At 33.4% G+C, this 20,632-nt stretch overlaps 1 protein-coding gene across 1 annotated transcript; it reads left to right on the top strand.

The window, feature by feature from the left end:
• Positions 1 to 3,248: 3,248 nt before the first annotated feature.
• On the top strand, positions 3,249 to 20,204 carry LOC127869768 (neuronal acetylcholine receptor subunit alpha-10-like). Its single transcript, XM_052412428.1, has 10 exons — positions 3,249 to 3,278; positions 4,994 to 5,228; positions 6,442 to 6,608; positions 11,600 to 11,644; positions 12,662 to 12,771; positions 13,077 to 13,212; positions 13,584 to 13,709; positions 14,399 to 14,544; positions 15,654 to 15,781; positions 19,398 to 20,204. The coding sequence occupies exons 1-10, from the start codon at positions 3,249 to 3,251 to the stop codon at positions 19,985 to 19,987; spliced, it is 1,713 nt and encodes a 570-aa protein (XP_052268388.1). The 3' UTR covers positions 19,988 to 20,204.
• The last annotated feature ends 428 nt before the right edge of the window (positions 20,205 to 20,632 follow it).

Here is a 20,632-nt window from a genome sequence, read left to right as displayed (position 1 = left end):
TTTATCGAAATTTCATCAAATCTTTAAAATTAAACATATGCCGAAATTCGTTTGATACTTTAGCAAAAATGGAGAAAGTTTTTGTTTATGAATATGAGCACCGTTTCGTTCATATTTACCAGAATTAATACTAAAAATGGAAATCGGCCATATACGGAATTATCATAGTTTTGACAGATGACATCCGATGGTAATTGTATGAAGTATGCAGAGAAGCTGGCGAAATGTTAACACAATCGCGCAAAAATGAAATATATTGATCAGCGTATTATCTGTATCTGTTTCTAATGTTCGTTAATTTTAAAATTATTCAGCATTTGCTATAGTATACAATACATATTTGTAAATATTTTTACTCGGGTAATCGCCGCGTGTAAAGACGCGACGTGATTCTTCGGATCGATGCCGTGGCAGAAACAGACGCGGCTGTTTGTTTGGAGGAAACTGTGTTTGGAAGCATGGCTAGCAAGACCGATTTTAGTGCACCAAATCTTTTTCAGTGTTTTGTCATTCGGAAACTGGACAAAAATCTTTTCCAGAACGTGATTTACAGCCAAAGGCCGCACAGATAACCATTTCCATATCAATAAAAACAGAAAAATAAAACCCGAATTCTGAACTATCGCTTATCTTCTAAGCGGACGCGAAAATGCTTGTACAGCTGTGACGTCACAAAACTGGAGAGAACAGGGGAGATAAGCGAATCAACGCTTTGCGAGTGACGATCATAAAAGTCAACAAAATCATCCTTTTCAGGTTAAACACAACACGCAAATTTTCCCTATTATTTAATCATATTTCAATGTAAATAGCGTTAACTATAGTGACTTTTGATTTTCTTTGAAATTGACCTTTAACGATGCTGGTCTCCCAAGTGCTTCTTGTCTTCTTGCAAAGCTCTTTAGCTTTACTCCCTTTATCTACATCTCACGGTGTAAAACTTGTTACAAAGAGTAACATAACGTAAGATAAAGTAACATAAAGTTACATAAAGTAACAGCTATCCAATGTTAAATGGACTGAGCTAATTTGCTGTCTACATTATTCCGTTGCACTTTTGTATAAAAAATCATAACATTTTCTCAGACCTATACCTTAGGTAAATACGGTACTGCTTAACCCTTAGCTTCACCATGGCAATTTATTATAACATCAGTGAAGCCATTTAATATAGCCATAACACATGTTACTTATATTTTGTTATTTTATTATGTAATTTTAAGAAAAATAGATTTTAATTTTCGCAGCATTATATTGGTCTTATATTGGTTGGACAAATAACTACTGAACATAGCGTTTGTCTATATACGATATTGGATTACAAGGTTTTCGCTACTCAGTTCCTGCAATGTGTGGTGACCATTTACTTCCTACCTAGTCCAACTTGTTGACGCTCTCAAATATTAAGCTACTTTTTTATTGGTAATATTAAGTTCCAAAGAATTTAGCCCATAAAAAAAGTATCCCCAAATTCTTTGCGCGTCTTATAAATGAGACTACTTCCTACCCTAAGTTGGAGCGAGAATGGGTGTGGTCTGTACGAATTCGGAATACTCGTTTCATAGGCTACGTTTTTTAAACAGGCTTGGAACTATGAATGTTGGTTAAAATTAAATACATCTACTCATAAATTGACCAGAATAGTTCGACGGTGTTAGACTACTTCAAACGCAAGGATGCCAAAAACTCTGCTTCCGGTTTTGTAAGGTCCTTTTTAACAAAGTTTCCAGACCTCTTAAAAAGACGTTCAAAGGTCAATCATTTCGTGTAAACATTTACTAGTATTTCTTTCAATTACTATATCTATATGTATGCGCACTTGCCGGTGTTTGAATGGTATGAACATAAGACTGTCATTTACTGTCGTGCAATTTTAACCAAAACTAATTCAGTAAGTTATAAAGGGGAGCAATTTAAGCTACACTAGAATATTTTAAATTGCGTGTACATACAGTATTTGAATGTCTAACAAAACATAGTCTTCCAATTAAAACAGTCAATACAAAGCATTGGCGTTTAAGGGATCGTTATGCCAGCTATACAAGTAAATCCAATCTTTCCAGTATTATGCGTAAGCAGCCCAAGAATGGCAGATTCGAAAAAGAAAATAAACAACATGAAAACACAGTTTGCAATAGTAATAAAAATTGCTGATTAACAGATTTGAACTATTCATAACATACAACCCGTATTATGAATCGGTTAATATAAAATTTAATCGCGAACGTAAACAAACATTTATAAAGAAAATGACAATGCGATTCGTAAAATACAACATACATCATTTCCATTAGCATAATGCATTTGTGTTTAATTATCGCTAATGAGAGCTCAAAATGATTGTCCAAACGATTAAACATTCTAAAACATTGTTAAGATATGTTCTGTGAACAAGCAAACGAAGAAATCATTCATCCGTGACGATCGGATGCTTCTGCAAGTGGGGAAGGTAGCCTGCAATATGCCGATTGCGCTGTTGCGCTCCTGAAATTTTATACGAGACATATTGATTTTTAAATTAACTTTATGTCCTTATGTATCAACCCACCTCAAATGAAGATATTGATATTAAATTACAATCACATCGCGTTTCACAATGTTCACGTGCAAAAAGATGAAACCACACTTACCGCAGGTGCAAAAGCGCCCAATTGTCACGGATGAATGATTTTATCGTAATCTTGCACAGAATATAGTCAAATAATCACACGTGAAATTATAAATAAAAATCTTAACTTATTACTGAGATATTTTAGTTTGAAAAGTGTTGCGTTAGAAAAGTCTCCAACTGTATAATGCTTCAAATCACGTTTATGACTATATTGGAAGAAACTTACAAACAATGAAACAAAACAAAACCAGTAACAACTTTACCGAGTGCAAAAATATAAACTGGTCTCCCATAGCTGATGTGTGCTCTGAGCTGTATGCAAGCTTAGCATACTTATAATCAAGATTGCTTCATAAGTGTGATTTTTCCAGTGTGTTCCGTGTCAGATTTGCTTTATTTTGGAATAAATAAAATAATTAAGATAACACGTTGACAATTTTACAATTTGTTCTCAAGTAATAATTTTATGAATGGATTTATACTCACCTGATACGAAATATACATTAGGATTTTACCCGTATAAAATGTAAACCGATCCACAAGCGTGCAAGCGTCTGGCTAACGAAGTGATCAATATCCACTCAGACGCTATGTAGCCTCAGTTTAATGTAGTTGATGTGTAAACCCCTCAAATACAATGTACATGAGGGGAGGAGGGAGGTACCAGGTGAGTATAAATCCATTCATAAAATTATTACTTGAGAACAAATTGTAAAATTTTATTCCATGATTTATACTCACCAAGTGTGATTTTTCCAGTGTGTTCCGTGTAAGATTTGCTTTATTTTGGAATAAATACAATTATTAAGATAACACGTTGAATATTTAACTTTGTGTTCATGACGCTCGTGTGAGTCTTCCTCATATTTCATTCAGCGACATTTTGTCTTCGAGATAAATCATTTAAGCATAAACAAGCTTATATGTGTCCACGTTGCATACGACACAGACCTAAACAAGTGTCAAAACACCTACACTTTAATGGTTCTGCATACAAACTACTATCAGAAACGAGCAAATCATGTTTATACTAAACTTACAATATAAAGAAGTGAAACTCCAGCTGCTGGAGCAGTATTGAATTTTCATTAAAAACAATTAGTTGGTCCTTTATTTAAGGCAAGTGACCGATTGCCCAAACAGTACAAAACAGCACAATACAGCACAATACAAACCAACATAGACTTAAGGTAGTAAACAACAACTATATTTATTATTTGGGGTTTCCATATGAAAAGCTTTGACAAATCACCATTGACAAAGAGATAAACGACCCCAATTTATGCTTTGGCTACTGGACAGTTTATTTATTAAACCCATCAACGAGATCGCGTTGGTCTGGCAAATCAGACTTTAAGACTTTGATAAGAATATAGTGCAGTCGCTTACTACAAACTGTATTTCGAAGCTACGATATATCACAATTACGATAAATCGACTCTAACAAAAATATGTTTGATATCTGAAAAGTTTTTTTCCGTTGTGAAAACATGTCATGAAATAAAACACGCAATTATGTGACAAAGTGAAATGGGATTTAAGACATTAGTCAAACACATACGTTGCATTCCCGCTTTAGTTTAGCGATCTTAAATACATCTCTGCTATCCGTGTGGCAGGAAGGGTACAACGTGACATACATATATTACTTGTATTGGCGCAATGTTCGTGTTTAAATGCGCATGATTTCTTCTGAAATTATAACTTTTTTTTTAAATACAGAATTCACGTGGAAAATCGCAATTAAACGACATCCAGTTGCTGGAACTCAGTATTGGAGAGAGACACAGACTACCGTGACAAATAGACGTTGGATGTACACTGGAGACATCACAGCGATATAAAATATTGCTCCACGAATGACACGTTTCTGTAACAAGGATAAATTGGCACATCTTGTGTTCATTCATTGTCAACGGATCTCTCTAGCGTTTCATGTATGAAAACGTTTTTCTTGAGAGAAGGATTGTCTTTTAAATTGCGGATTAAGTAGTGATATGGTAAACTTCTGTGTACTAAACACTTAAGCGAATATGTGCACTTTTGGAGATAATTTACTCGGAAGATAATACGAACGTGTATTTTGTAATATGTCAATAGCGGCAAAAACACATCGACACTTTTATAAGTCAAAATCATTATGAATATACAATGCTACAAATGATAGTTGTCAAAAAAGCGTGAGCAAATTTCATTCGTATACCATTTTATACTAATTAAGCGTTGCAGCATTGTAAACCATAAAAATCCTTGTAGAACCATGATTGCTATTGAATAGAACGATATGTAAATTATAATGTTTACGTATTAAACGCTTGCATAGTTGGTACCACAATGAGCCGATTGAAGTTCAGGACAAAGATTCCAATTGTTTTAATCCAGTTAATATGCGTTCAATGGCTCTGTGCCCTTGTGCTCGCGGATGTCTCAGCATGGTATAGTGGATTTGACAAAGCAAACATTGAGGCTTCACATACAGAAAAGGAGGAAACACATAGCAATCGAAACAATAGTAACAACAGCTTAGATAGAAATGATTTAAAGGCGTTTTCCATAAACACGACATCATCTGCAACAACTACAGACGAGGCGCACATCTTTACATGGACAAATGCAGGTATGGTGAAGAATTCTTATCAATCATTGACGATGAAAATTTTCTTCAATTAAAATAAAATATCTATATGTATTTATCTTAAAAATGTTTTTTGTAGTTATATGATTACAAATTTACAGCAGAACAAAATTGTTGTTGTAGTTAGATATCCTTCTCTGTTCTTTACAGTAACAATAACTGATAACCATTGTTACTTTCTAAACAAACTACTATGTTAAACCAAACTGTATTATCTTATTATTGTGAATGCTACCTTATAGTACATTTATAAAAGTATACATTAAGTGCCGTTTTGTTTTGAAGGACATATTTTATCAGTTAGTGTGATATTATATTACTTAAATATATATACTCCACAACGTTTTTTTTATGTCAGTATCTTATATGAATGTCTTTACCAATATATTATGTATAAAACAATCAAAAAGGTAAAAACAATGCACAAAGGATAAATACGCATTAAAAGCTTTTAAAAAGTTGGTTAATAAACGTATAATTGCCTCTAAGTTCTTTTTAAGTGGCAAACCATAAATCTTTTCTGAACAATCGTGTTATCGCGTCTGAAAGTTCACGAAACTGTCAGGTTAATATTTAATGGAAAATACGTGACATATTTTCTTCGTTGATACACATTTGTTAGCAATAGATTCATTTGAAGATTGTCCAGTTTAAAAAAAGTAAATGGAGAAAACGACAGAGTGCATTCCACAAAAAAACCATCAAATCGGTTGTCACACACGAGTTGTATTCGTTGTATTCTCGTATATACTAAACAAACAAACGTAATTTTGTTATTAAAATATATAACATCATATTCATTATGCCAATTACATTTGGCGTGTATTTTTAATGTGACGCCTAAATTTGTTCATTAATGTTTTGTTCACATTAAGGTATGCATATGTTTGTAATGTGAATGATTACACACAAATCATGTATAAATTCGTATTAATCGTTTCTAACTGACAGCGTTTTATCTGTATATGAAACTTTTTATTCACTATATAGGTTGTCGTATATTTAAAACGTGCTCCGAAAAAAAGATTATTTAGCATAACAAACTTTATATAGTTGCATAAAATGTATTGGGTCGTTCATTCAAATACGTTATTTGGTTTGGACTCCATGACACAAGCTTAAACCTGACCATCTGTGATGCGGTCTATCTTAATATACAGTTTATGTTTGAGTGAACAACATTTTAACGTTTCAGATGAAACTTCCATTGATGGAAACGAAAGCATTGAACACATCTCAAGCGAACAACGGCTTATGAAATATCTTCTCTGGAAATACGAAAGCTCCGTGAGACCGATTTTCAATTCGTCACGTCCGGTAAACGTCGCATTAGGATTGACCTTGACACAGATTCTTGATCTGGTAAGTTTGTTCATGTTCAAATTATCTGTGATTGTACATGTACATTTATCTATTGGCATACTTTACTGTCGTATAATGGCCTAATATGAACTTGAAAATCATATTAATTAAATGATTGTTATATGCATGTGGGTTGACCTGAGTAATTTACTTGGTTTACATCAGTTATAATAAGATTGGAAATAAATCGTTAGTGTTAAAACAAGTTTTATTCGACTTTTTAAATAATTTATTATATTCGAATTTTTCTTTCAAGTAATCTTTCACATTTATTTATTTACAACCTTATAAATATAGATCTATACAAACTAACGCAGACATTGAAACGTGTTCTTAGTTTAAATTAACTCACTTTGAAATTGTGGCGCCGTATAAATTCCCTGTTTATTACCTCATGACAACTTATAAAGTATCCCCATTCATCAATTTAATTGGAATTCTCATAACCAAAGTGACATAGTGCATTAATTTTATTTCCGAATGGGAAAGTGCAAGTCTTTTAGTAACATCTGAAGAATCATTTTTCGTTTTGGAGCAAATGTCGATTGCTCATTTGATACGAATATTTACGATAAAGCAGGCATTTACAATCCAATAAATACATATCTGATTGTATTTCTGGTTTATTTATGATTTATGAAATAGAGTCAAATGTTATTCCTGAACCGTATCAATTGTTTGCGAAAACACTTCATTATCTAAACGAGTTTGTTTGTGAACTCCACTAATTTATGATGGTTTTGAATGTTCTACATGCCGTCATCAGGCACTTCACACTGCGGAGATTTCCTTTACTGCGCTAAAACATATGTCCTACAAACGTATGTACTCAAAATGATATACTTCATGTAAAAAAAGACTCTACACTTTGTAAAATACATATCCTAAACATTTGTACAGGTGAATTAAATCTAGACCAACAAAGAATATGACAATATTGGCCGAAAACAAGTTTTGTTAAGATTTCATATACTTGTTTCTTTCATTGAATTGTGTAAATTAGCGGATAACAGTTACATGTCATACTTTTTATTTCACTTTTAGAATTCTCACGCTAAACAAACCCTACAAATACCCTAACACCTTTCAAATATGTCATTAACCTGAAACAATGAGACGCGCACACTTGCAATTTTTCGGCCTATCATATTGAACATTCCAAAAATGTCGAAAAAACCTTACGTGCGTATCATAAATTGTACGACTATCTCCTATGGGTTTTCAATGATTAACACGAGTGCACACTTTTATAAAGTCGCGTCCTTATATATGTGGTTTTGTAATATTAGTATTCAAAACAATTGATAACTCGCTTTTCAACATCATTTTGTTGAGTGCGTGATGGAGTAGTTTATAAATCACAAGCCTGGTTTAGTCATCGATTTCGAGTTCATTTTATAATTTGTTTCCTGAACGTTATCATGACAAAATATTAAATTGCCATGTGCATGAGACAAGGTTTAATTTTGCTGTAACGTGCTTGAAAAGTCGATTATATTTCTGATTTAATGAGTCAACATGGTCCTTGCTTGAAGGTTAATTGGATATGCACATGCTTCGTTGCTTGCTAGAGAAGGACTCGTATGATTGATCTGTTTAATTTTATCCTAGTTATAAGCAACCAATGCCATGTATGATACAATATGGAGTGTAAAACAGAATATACTAATGTTATGTTTTGAATCAGTTAAATGAAGATACGTGTTTTATGTACGTTGGATATTATGTAATTTGCGAAGTGGAAAAGGTCGTGTTTCAAAACAGCCAAATTTGGTGACTTTGGTAAATGAGATCCATTTGCAATGTAGAATAATCAACATTCGACGGTTATAGCACATAGTGTAAACAAACTTCACTGGAAATGACGTAGATTTTATATTAAAAAAACTGATTACAAATATTTTACCTAACATTTAACAAATCAAGTTTAATTGTTTATGACCAGAAATGTGCATTTGTATTTATGGAGCAAGCGGATTTTAAATTTGATCAAGTCATTCATTATGAAAGGAATAAGTTTTTACCAGCTTGCCACTAATATGATTCTCCAATAAAACGAATGTTTGGTTTCTGAATAATCAAAATGAGCGCTTACATGTGCGTTTTCGAACATCCTAAGATGTATAATAACGAGTACTTTCAAACAAACTACGTACACTAAAGCGTGCTTACCAATACTTGTATGTGATCGCTTATTTATTATAAAAGAAGCGTCCGATGCAAAATTGGGACATTTTCCCACTTCTTACATCACGTTAATTGAAATTAATTGAAGGCTCCCCAATAGCTTTTCTTTACAATTTGGAAAAAACAGGTCAATAATGTCTTAATATAAAAATGCATTCCTGTTGAATACATAAATTGTTCATTTGATATACTTAAATAACTCAAACAATATAAAGAAAAGAAGAAGTTTCTGAAGTAAGTTTAATTACTTAGAAAAAAAGAGAGTATATTTCAAGTATTTAATGTAGTCGTAAAACACTTAGTCAAAACATTTTACCTTCAATAGTTAATAATTTATAAAATTATTGTGACGTTTCTTTTATACATAACGGGTGAAAGTTAATAATAACTTATTTGGACACAACTAACGTGGCAAACGGCGGCTTAAAATGTCATTTATATATCTTTTGGAGTATTACTCTTGCAAGAGGCAGTACAATATTCGCAGAGCATTAAGAAGACCAATAACCTTATACACTGGCGCAAATTCGTTAATCTCTTTGTCGTCAGATGGCAAACATGAGCAGGATGAGATAATTAACTTCTTTTGCGAGGTATAAATCCATGATGCTTGCTTGTATCCACATCAGCAAGTCAGATAGACGTATTTCAAACGCTTGAATACAGGCCTTTGAAACAAATTGACGTGAGCTGACATACCAGTATTTGGCATTTGTTCTTTTTAGGCGAACAACACAATGTGTTCTTTATGTTACACGACCTGCAATGACAACAACATCGAGTCTAGAGCTGTGTACATAATTCGTCTGCCATGATGTTTCGTAAATTGACATTTTTCATAAAAAGGTTGATTGTTGTTAAGTTTTGGTAGCTATCAAACTCAAACTTTTTCTAATCGAAAGACAAGAATATATATTTTGATATTTTTTTCTGGGGTTTCACTTTACCTATATACTAGTATTTATTTTCGAAGATGTTTTATCATCATTTTAATTTTATCTTAAGTTGATATCGTCCATATATAAAACAAAAAAATCATTTATTAACTCGTTTCATGTGTACCAACGTTCGTGTGTCTGTATTAACTCACACACACACATATATAAATAGGTAGATTAACAACTAAATATGTTAAACATGAACTATTGTTTATACTGTGATAAACCATGCTTCCGGAGATTTAGCTAGTAACGTATGGTGGTAAATAACAGTTCTAAAGAATAAAAAATGAAATCCATTGACCATATAATGATTGCACAAGTTTTTGTGAGTTGTGTGATTGGCATTGATCAAATTGATAATCAACTGCTTGCGACGCATGTATATTAATTAACGTGTGAATAAAGTAAGTGTGAAAAGCCAATCATTTACTTACTCGCAGCGTACACATGCATTGTACATTGATCGGTCTTTCACGATGACGTTGACTTCAAAAATATGGGTTCTTTTTAACCACGAAATTGTTGAGATATACTGACATTCAAAAATCAATAATAATACAAATTTTATGGAGATGTTCCTTGAGTAGTTTTGAGAATAACAAGAATTGTTCAAATACACATTTATTGGTTTAGGCTAATTTGAAATATAGATATATATCACTATTCAAAAAGTGCATTAGTAAAATATCTTCTTGACAGACTTTGTTGTTGATTGCATTATTCTTCAAAACTTGCCTGGCCTTTTTATCTTGTAAGTAATGTATTATAGATCATGGATTTCAAGCGTGAATTAAATGTAATACCGGCGATTATGCAAACGATTTGAAACATTCATTTAAATGTAAAACAATGAGCGGATGAGGATGATTGAAATCTGTATTTTCACGTTCACCATAAACGAAGTGAAAACCCAGCCAGAACAGCAATAGTGAACACTAAGTATACAACGTGGTTGTTTATAGATGGGATGTAAAAATTCGCCAAACATTGTAGCGCACCACAAATTCGCTAAGTGAAACACAACCAGCACGCAACCGACACACACAACTGAATACAATTTGGGTTTCCGCATTCGAACGGTCAATGCAAGGCAATGCTGAAGTAATTTATTGGAAGCCAGTGACCAATATACTCAATGACTTTGTTACGTTCAGAAATGGATGTTCTTTGTTGAGGCCCAGTGATATAAAGTGGTCTTTCAGAAGAAAGCCTATACAGAGCAATCAACAATTGCACTTGAATCATGACAATACACAACTTTTGAAATTTGACCACTCGCCATGGCTGGTGTTGAATTGTGCCTAGAAATATAGAAATACATGCATTTTGCAAGTCTAGTTTTCAAGAACAATATAAACAAAAGTCAATCACAAAAAAACAAAAACATCAATTTTTGAAACATTAGAATGCTTTTTCATTCAGCATATCAACTATTTCTTTTTACGAAATGAGATATAATTTGAATATTTTATGCGAATATAATAAAAAAGTTGTAAATTAAACAAGCATCGTTTTGTATTATTTCTTTATAGTATATAACAATATTGCTCTTCATTGTTCCTAATGACAGTCATACTTTGTCTTAGAATACACACAAGTCTCCGAATTCCCCGTTATACTATGTCCATGACCATGTTATGGCTCACAGGCTATTGGCGATTATGTGAGACATAAAATATTAACTAACAGTGTCAAAATATCAGAATACTGAATAATGTTTGCCCTACATGACATTTACAGGATAGATGACAATGTTTTGAATTTATTCCGTTATCGATGCTCTGTTTGACCGTCTTTAAGTTAATGCAACAAATCAACAATCTAATAATGTAGGTTTATGACCATTACCGTTCTTTTTTTCAGGATGAGAAAAATCAAGTTTTGACAACAAATGTATGGCTAGAAGTGGTAAGTTTCAGCTTACCAAAGCAGTGCTAGAAATTATTACAATTATCAAAATGCTCGATGCAATTTATTATTACCATTATATATATTCTAAGCTAAAGGCCTAGTTTAGATGTCTTGCCCCTTAATTGGTTATTCAATTCAGTGTATTGATCAACGATATCATATCCTTGTACTATAATCTGTTCTCTCCTTTGAGTTTTCAAAGCCTTACCGCTTTGTTTTCTTTGCAACGGTGTTTAATCCACCACTAATAAAGGTCGCTGCACCATGACAAGAGCGGTCGTCAATAGGGGGAGACGTTTGTGTTTGTTTGTGTATAAAACAATGATTTAGGAATCGGAGTTAAAAGTAATTAACTGGTTAAAGCCTATATAACGCTCAAAATCAACGAAAATTTCGCAAAGTATTTCGTTAAATAAAGTTAACACCTACACAATCAGTGTTCCTTATAGCAATAGCCACAATTTCAACGCTAGATGTGGTATGATTACATAAAATTTTGTAGATACAAAATGCTCGTTTTTATTTATTTGTGGCACAATTAATTCCATTTTAACTTCCCGCGAATATATATATTCATACGACACACAAACACTAAAATTGTACCATATTAGTGTTCATGTGTCGTATGAATAGATATCGCTGCGGGAAACTTAAAATGGAATTAAATATGCAAAACATTAATTAAAACGAGCATTTTGTATCTACAAACATATTTTACCAGACCACATCTGGCGTTGAAATTTCGGTAATTGACATAAGGGACATTGATTTTTATATTACGAACTACTTTACGAAAGTTTCGTTGAATTTGAGCGTTATAGAGGCTTTAAACTAAGATTTTAATATTGATTATTTACGGCAAGATTAAACGTAAAATCCAAATGTCATGTGCTTTTTCCCAAATGTCCTTCAATGACAATAAAACAACATATTACATTAACACGACTTTAATATACTAATTCGGCATATATCAAACTGTTTCAATCTGCATTAATTATCTTATTGGGTGTACAGGAATGGCATGACGAAAAACTTGTATGGAATGCATCAGAGTTTGATGGTACCGACAATATAAGAATTCCATGTCGGAGACTTTGGTTACCGGACGTAGTATTGTACAACAGGTATCATTCTAATTATTAATCGCGTCTTACATGCGTTGTCTGCTACTCTGTACTTTAAATACGTGCCTACATAACAAATGAACTGTGTAGAAATCCGCCTGATGTGTTATGTCATTCCGAACATGTGATGGCCTGTGCGCGATTTTAATATTGCATTTGCAGTGTATATTACTAAAAATACGGGACCTCCAACGATGGCACACGAGGTTGTTAATAATGTCTTCTCAGTATACAAGTCTATACCTTGGTTTACATCCAATGTCTTGATATAAAAGTTCTTGACGGTATACTTAATACGTTTTCAGTGTGGAGGATTATACTTCTGGTTACATGCCAAGCCTAGCAATGGTCTACAGCGATGGACGTGTTTTCTGGGGACCAGTCGTACGATTCAAAAGCTCGTGCAAAATCGATATCACATTCTTTCCGTTTGATGATCAAGTAAATTATTTTCATAATTGTTAATGGACATTGGAACGCCTTATTAAAAAAACCTTTGTATTTGAAATGTCTGTCTCGGTTATCAAGTATGAACTTTTTGCAGTTAAATTATTTTTCCTCGACAATATTAGGCGGTTAAACAAAATGGATGCAAAGTATTTTCAACTGAAAACAAATGGAATGCCATAGAAGAAAAAAAAACACGAAACTAAAATACAATGATATTTTGGTTAGAAGTATAGCGCATTTTTATTTTTCCGAGACATATATTATTTCATATAAAAGTGAATGTGGGATATAATTATACAAATCAGCTGTGGTAAATACGAACTAGTATTCTTTAATAGTGTTTGTTTGATGCTTTTTTTCAGGTGTGCAGCTTAAAACTGGGGTCATGGGCTTATAATGGTTACCAGGTGGACGTAATCAAAAGATCAAACACGATTGATCTTTCAAATTATGTTGATAACGGCGAGTGGAAACTGATCGGGATCAAGGTAATGTTTTTCTCAATCAATAGGTAAATACATGGATTGACCAATTCCATGGTTATATTTAAAAATCAGCAAACTGTGATACTTAAATTCTTAAAATTCTAAGACAGACAATATTGACGGCATTATAGGCATACAAGCGATCAACGTATGATCATGCGATAGTATTGATGATAGTATAAATGTTTCTTAGATGTTGAAATTGTTCTCAAACAAGAATTTACTTAAGTTTGAATATATATCTGTTTGTTACGTAAATTAACATAACACAAATAATTATCAAAACTTTCTTCAATAATTTTTAAACATAACACGACAAGACAACAACAATAAATTTAAGCATAAACTTACAACAATAATACCACAGTATATACAATGACAATTTACCTTTTGACATTAACACTGACTTTCCTTAAAGTTTATATTCTTGTTTGCTTCCTGCTTCTCTCCTTCAGGAGGTAAGAAAGTGAACCTTGATGACATTTATTCGGACAATTATTGCTGAAATTGCTAAGGATTTGTCTTGTCTTGCCGTTATCTAAAACAAAATAAATATGTTAACCATTACGGATCTTATCGAAGTCAAGCAGGATGACGGACTTATCGGACTTAAAACACATTCGATGTAGTTGATTCATTTCATGATAATATAAGGACTTGTTTACTGGTTTGATTGAGTTCCATTTCTGCAGGTAACGCGGAACTCCGTCATTTACAACTGCTGCGATGAGCCGTTTCCGGATGTGACGTTCTATATCCGACTGCGCAGGCGCGTCAAGTATTACTTCATGAACATAATAATACCGTGTATCATCTTGTCGTTTCTCTGTCTGGCCGGGTAAATATGAATTGTTTGAGTTCGAATCAAGCACCATTTTATTAACACTAGCATAACGTGTATCATACTGACATTTTCTTTCAGGCCGCGTAAATGTAAACAATTTATAACTGTCTAATTTATGAATATAATTACGCTCATCTTCATCTACCTAACACTGTCAAAAGAGTAGATGTGTTATTTCCAACTACCAATTTAACGAGTATCATCAATCCCGGTATTACATTGTAATTCCTTTTCCTCACCGAGTACATACATACACCATTTATTGTTTTAGTCAAGTTCTTTTGATGAACTTTGTCGCATCATATATTGTGTTGTCATTCTTGTAGCTAGCAGGGTTAACACAAACTGATTTATGTTTGTTAAAATCGACTAAACACTCATCATCATACATAATTCAAACTGTCATTCCTCTATCTTCATGGTATTTATATAAATGGTTCAAATGTGTTTTGTTTTAATGTTTTATTTAAAAACGTGTGACTGTTTCAATAGTAACGTTAACGCACAAACATGTCAGTTCATTACAGTGAATTTTCCCTAACGGATTAAGTAAGTGCAAATCGGTTCGAGTAAGATCCAGTTATGTTGGAATTATAGAGCATTTGCTGCAGTTAAAAAATGCACCGTATAATTTTAGTTATTTTAGTTAACTTGTGATACGGTTTTAGATCAAATAGTTATATTGAACAGGTCAAGTTTCATTTTAGATGTCGAAAACAATTCACTACAAAGTATATGTTAAAGATGATATTTAACAAAAACTTTATCTACCATTTTGATAAGCATATGTGAATAATTAGAACCACACACATAACATTACAATATGTACACATCTATGTTCAAAATGCTGTTAGTATTATTGTTGAAATTATTAGAAGACGTTGTTTTTTTCTGACTGATGGCAAACATTAAACATTTCATAAAAACTTACTATTTAAACGTGTATAGATGATAATATTATTTTAAAACGAAAGTAATATTACCTGCCCCAGGCTGACGCAAGTATTTAACCCTAAACATATGCTCTTCTTTAAGCGCGTTATAATGTATATTAAAACTGAAACCTGTATTCAGGACTTACGAATTATTTCACGTATATGAAGGTTTCTGCTACCACCGGAGAGCGGTGAGAAGATAACTCTTGGCCTCTCAGTCCTGCTGACAATCACTGTGTTCATGTTGATGGTGGCTGACAAGATGCCGCAAACCTCAGAAAGCGTCTCGCTTATTAGTAAGTATTCATGAAACACGCCTAAGCGATGCCTTTATAGAGGGCACCATTTTGGGATTTACGCTTTTGATCGGGGAAGAGATGACACGAACCACGAAAAAAGTTCGTTTATAATTTGGTTCTTATAAAACGCATCTTAAATGTAAGTAGTGAAGAAATTGTTCATAAAACGTATTGGTGCACATTTCACGCCGCAAAATGCAGAAAGAGGCTCGCTGATCAGTGAATACTCAGAAAACATATCAGCCATGTTTGTACAGATGGCTACTTTATAATGTGTATGACAAAACAACCTGATGGTTGGGCTGTCCGGTAAGCGCAGTGGTTGGTACAAGCGCTTCTCCCCTAAGCGACCCGGGTTCAATCTCCGTTCCCGGAAGCATGTGAGTTTTGGTTGTTCGTTACAAGAGCGAACAGGTAGACTTTCTTTTGGGTACTCCGGCGTTCCTCCCCAAAAAACAAGACAACACCAAAGACTTGAAATATTTCAGGAACAACTAAATGGCTGGAGATTGCAGCTTTAATTCAAAATTAGTCTCAACTTACTTTTGACTAGTAAGCACAAATGATGGGACACACTTCGATGCCTCACATAATGCAACCACTATATAATGATATTCTTCGGAATCGCAGCATCGTTTGTTCCGTTGATGAATTGTACCGTATTTTTTATCGTAAGCGGGTAAACAATAAATGGAATACTTCATGGTTTTGTTTTCCGATGGATTGTATCGCACACGTTGCTTGTTTTGTGATACAATCCACAGAAACACAGCAGTCATTTAATATTCCGTATAGATGGCATTAGCATGCTTTAGTATGAGCCTGATGTGATGTATACCACATTTATAGCACATTTTGTGCTGGCAGGAATTAATCTGTCAATGTTGCCAGTATCGTGATAAAAGGCATGACAGACTTGTTGCCGAAAAGCTTACACAGTCAATCGAGAGACGAACTTATCTTTTATTGATATGCAAATGCACAGTTTTATATGGAAATCTGTCCGCTGATATCTCCCCTCGCTCCGCCATAAATTCCAAAAGGCGGCAAGGAGCAAAATTATGTTCATTGAGATGTGATTAATTACATAAAACCTTTTCGATTGATGGTTGCATATCGTTTAATAGCCAACAGATTCGAAGTCCTGATAAGTTGGAAATGTACATCGAGAGTTGATAATAATTATGGCTTATGTTGTAGTTAAAAATAAAAATAAAAAGCTCAGAGAAACTGTGACGACATTTAAGAGAATGAAGTTTTCTTTATACAGAATATATATATCACTTAATGCATGTTTTTTTTTATATCAGAATAATGTTTGATATTTACGTTATTTACTTTAAACACAGTTATGGATATGTCGTAATTAATACACATTGTATAAACATATGCTAGTTCATATAAAATGATGATATACAGAATGGAAATATCCCTCTTCAGCTTCCTGCCACTGTGACATATCTTTGCTTTAGTGATATTTGAATTGTGAGCAGCAATTTATATGCTAATAGAAGTGTTAATATGGAGATCCCTTTCATATTGTGCTAAAAATTACCTCGTTCAAATGGTAATGACTTCTTAAATATGTATAACGGTTTGTAGACACTCGTAGAGTAGTAGCCCAATATGTCGATTTAAATAGGATACATGTTAAACAAATTGATGTCGCCAATAAATATGTAAGAACTATTCAGTATGTAAGTTTGCATAATGGGAATATCAACATAACATATGCAGTCCGCTTATTTTTTCTGCGGTGTTTTCACGCCTTATACACTGCTCGACTAGAGCAAGTTGTTAAAGGCCAGAATACAAAGCTTTGTTGTGAATGTCTATATTGAGCCAAATATAATAATATAATTTTAATCATTGATAAGTTAATACGTATCTTCATTAGTAAGAATAATTGGCATTATCGAAAATACATGCTTACAAAAGTATTAAGGTACACTACCGTTTAATCTGCTTACTAACTCCTTAATACATTGAGTTGTTCATTGTCCAATTGACTCGAATATGTTTATATATATCGTGCCAGATGTACTGTTTAGCACCAATGCACACAAAAACTGTGTAAAAATAGTATTTTACAATCACTTATCGAACTACCCCTTGCATACTGAGCAATGACTCATGTCACGACTTAAACCTTCTACGATAAGACGTTGAAGGAATTTGACGCAAATAAATAAACAAATTATACAATTTGCTAAACAAGTATCCTTATACTTTCTTTACGATGTTTGATCATTAACGTGTTAAGTCTAATACAATTTAAAGAGGTTAATATCTTTGATAGATGGACCATATATTCTGTTTAAACTAATATATTTCAAACAATGCACCTTTTAATAGATTTCCATTACTTACGACACATATAGTCTGTCTATATTATATGTGTTTCGTTTTTTATTCACGCTTCACGTTTTTACATACATGCTTTTTATTTTCTGTCTACGAAGGTACATTTGATTTAGAACGATTTACTTGAGATAAATTCTGGGCTAAGTGAGAGGTTGGGATAGCCTTCAAACCGGGTTGAATCCAACATTCGTTGAATTTACATCTCCAAGACACTGATCTCAGTTTTAATCATCGTATGTTTATAGTGGGTTTTCTCTAAAAAAATGTCTTAGATAATAACACGAATTTCTCTCACAATATAGTTTCTGTTTGCTATAGTATAACCTCTTTTTTTGTTGAAGTAACAAGAAAGGATCACATTTTGGTTTTAAATACGGACTACCACATATGAGATAGACTTAGAACGAAGTAAACCCGATATTACATTAATTAATTAAAACTGTCGTGATTAGCAAACAATTATCGGTCAATTGTCCACACATTGTTCATTGTTCCCCTTATTGTGCCCCATTTACATCAATCCAGGCAGCGATTCTCTAAACTTATGCACCTTGAGGCTCGACTTACCCATATTTCAAGCATTTCGTACAGTGCATCTATATTCATAAAGCTTTTCTGAATATTTAAGTAAATCGATAATAACTATGACGTAGTTTTTTCACATTTCCTCTCTTTTTTTCTGACTTGTATACACGAACAATCACTTGAAACACACAATTTGCAAGCGTAAGCCTTAGCTTAGTTTGTATCAGCCACAGTGAGAGAAATCGTCTTTTATTATAAAATTTCGAGTTGCAATACAGACCAAAATCCGTCTCTCACGCACGATGTTGCGAGATGTGGAAGCCCGTATGCATACTATGACACGCACTTTAACTGTTCCCGATGCTCATGATTTTAGTTGTGAGCAATTGATTTAACTGACTGTAGGTTGAACGAAAGTGCTTCCTATTTGTTGTTCCTGAAATATTCCAAATATAATCGTGACCAGTGCTCGTGGTAATGCACTTCACCTCAAGAGTACGTTTAAATGTACACGTCATCAAATATTTTTATCCCAGAAGTTTGTTCATTTACACGCAGGGCTAGAGCTTTAATTATTGCTGCAATCGGATGTGTCTTTGCAAAAAATGAATATACAATTGCCTAAGATTCGAAAGTATATAGTGTGCTAGACTTCAGTGCTGTTTTGCAATTCTCTCGGCATTGTATGAATTCATAATTATTAGGGAAATGTTTACAATTTCAGGCATATACCTGATGCTTGTTCTTTCGATGAGCTGCGTGTCTATACTGTTATCCGTCTACATTCTGAGCATTCATCATCAAAGAGGTAAGCCGGTGCGCTGCCCTAGAACAATCAAATACATTGCGTTTTCCATCATTGCCCCGGTCCTTTGCTTAAAACTTAAATCCGCTTCCTCGAAAAGCGGCCAATGGGAATACAGATTATCAGACACTGATGGAAGCATTAGTGAACGATTTCAGTATGGAGATACGACAGGGGACGCTATAGAGTTGGAAGAGGGTTTAGCGGATTTAAAGAATTTCATCTCCTGTCGCCATAGTAACCGGCTGTCATTTGAAACGGACCAAATTCTAAAGCACTATAAAGACAAAGAGAAATCGGTTACAGAGCTGATAAACTGGCTTTACCGGAAGCAGACATCGGAGCGTATCGAAGACGTGGCTTTCCAGGAATGGCGTGACGTAGCATTCGTCCTTGATAGAGTTTTGTTCGTGGGATTCCTCGTGGTTATCGTTGTATCCACAGCTTTCATATTAAGTCTGAGGCCGGGACAACATCTTACTGGATTCAGTGAAATTAACGTTGATTAACGTTTAACTACTACTTGTCTTACTTATTTTAATAGGGAAATAGGTAATTTGTAATCCAATTTGCATAGGACACATGTCATATTGTGGCACGAATTTAAGCGTTATATATTTACATATTTACATATTATATCAATCATAGGCAAATAGTATTACTATTTAACCATGTGTACATGAAAATATCCATAGCACTTGAAAAGTTGTTAATATCTTTTTTTTTATTTTCATGTAGTACATTATACCATTGAGAAACTTATAGTTGTCACGTCACGGATAACCATTGATAAACTAATAGTTGTCACGGATAACCATTGAGAAACTAATAGTTGTCACGGATAACCATTTAGAATTTAACAATCGTCACGGATAACCAATTAGAAACTAATAGTTGTCACGGATAACCATGGGAAACAAAAAGTTGTCACTAATAACCACTGAGAAATCAATAGCTGTCATGGATAAGCATTGAGAAACGTATAGTTGTAAAATTAAAACCATACTCAAATTCGTATGAAGTTACTATCCATAATAAGTCGAAGAACAAAAAACGTATAACACACATCACAAACCAAAGAATCGAAAAATAACAATATTTATCTGATTTGCAAACAGTTATATCACGCGTCTATGATAGTGTATAATGTGTAA

The sequence above is a fragment of the Dreissena polymorpha genome, chromosome 2, assembly GCF_020536995.1.
Source record: "Dreissena polymorpha isolate Duluth1 chromosome 2, UMN_Dpol_1.0, whole genome shotgun sequence".
Taxonomy (NCBI): Eukaryota; Metazoa; Mollusca; class Bivalvia; order Myida; family Dreissenidae; genus Dreissena; species Dreissena polymorpha.
Note: the sequence above shows the minus strand (reverse complement) of the source record. Positions and strands in the feature narration are given on the sequence as shown.

Bases quoted from the DNA above. Each gene is read 5' to 3' on its own strand.
- LOC127869768 (XM_052412428.1), top strand. From the start codon at position 3,249: ATGTACATGAGGGGAGGAGGGAGGTACCAG. The intron at 6,609-11,599 runs GTAAGTTTGTTC...TCTTTTTTTCAG, and splicing joins TGACACAGATTCTTGATCTG to GATGAGAAAAATCAAGTTTT. The intron at 14,545-15,653 runs GTAAATATGAAT...ACGTATATGAAG, and splicing joins TCGTTTCTCTGTCTGGCCGG to GTTTCTGCTACCACCGGAGA.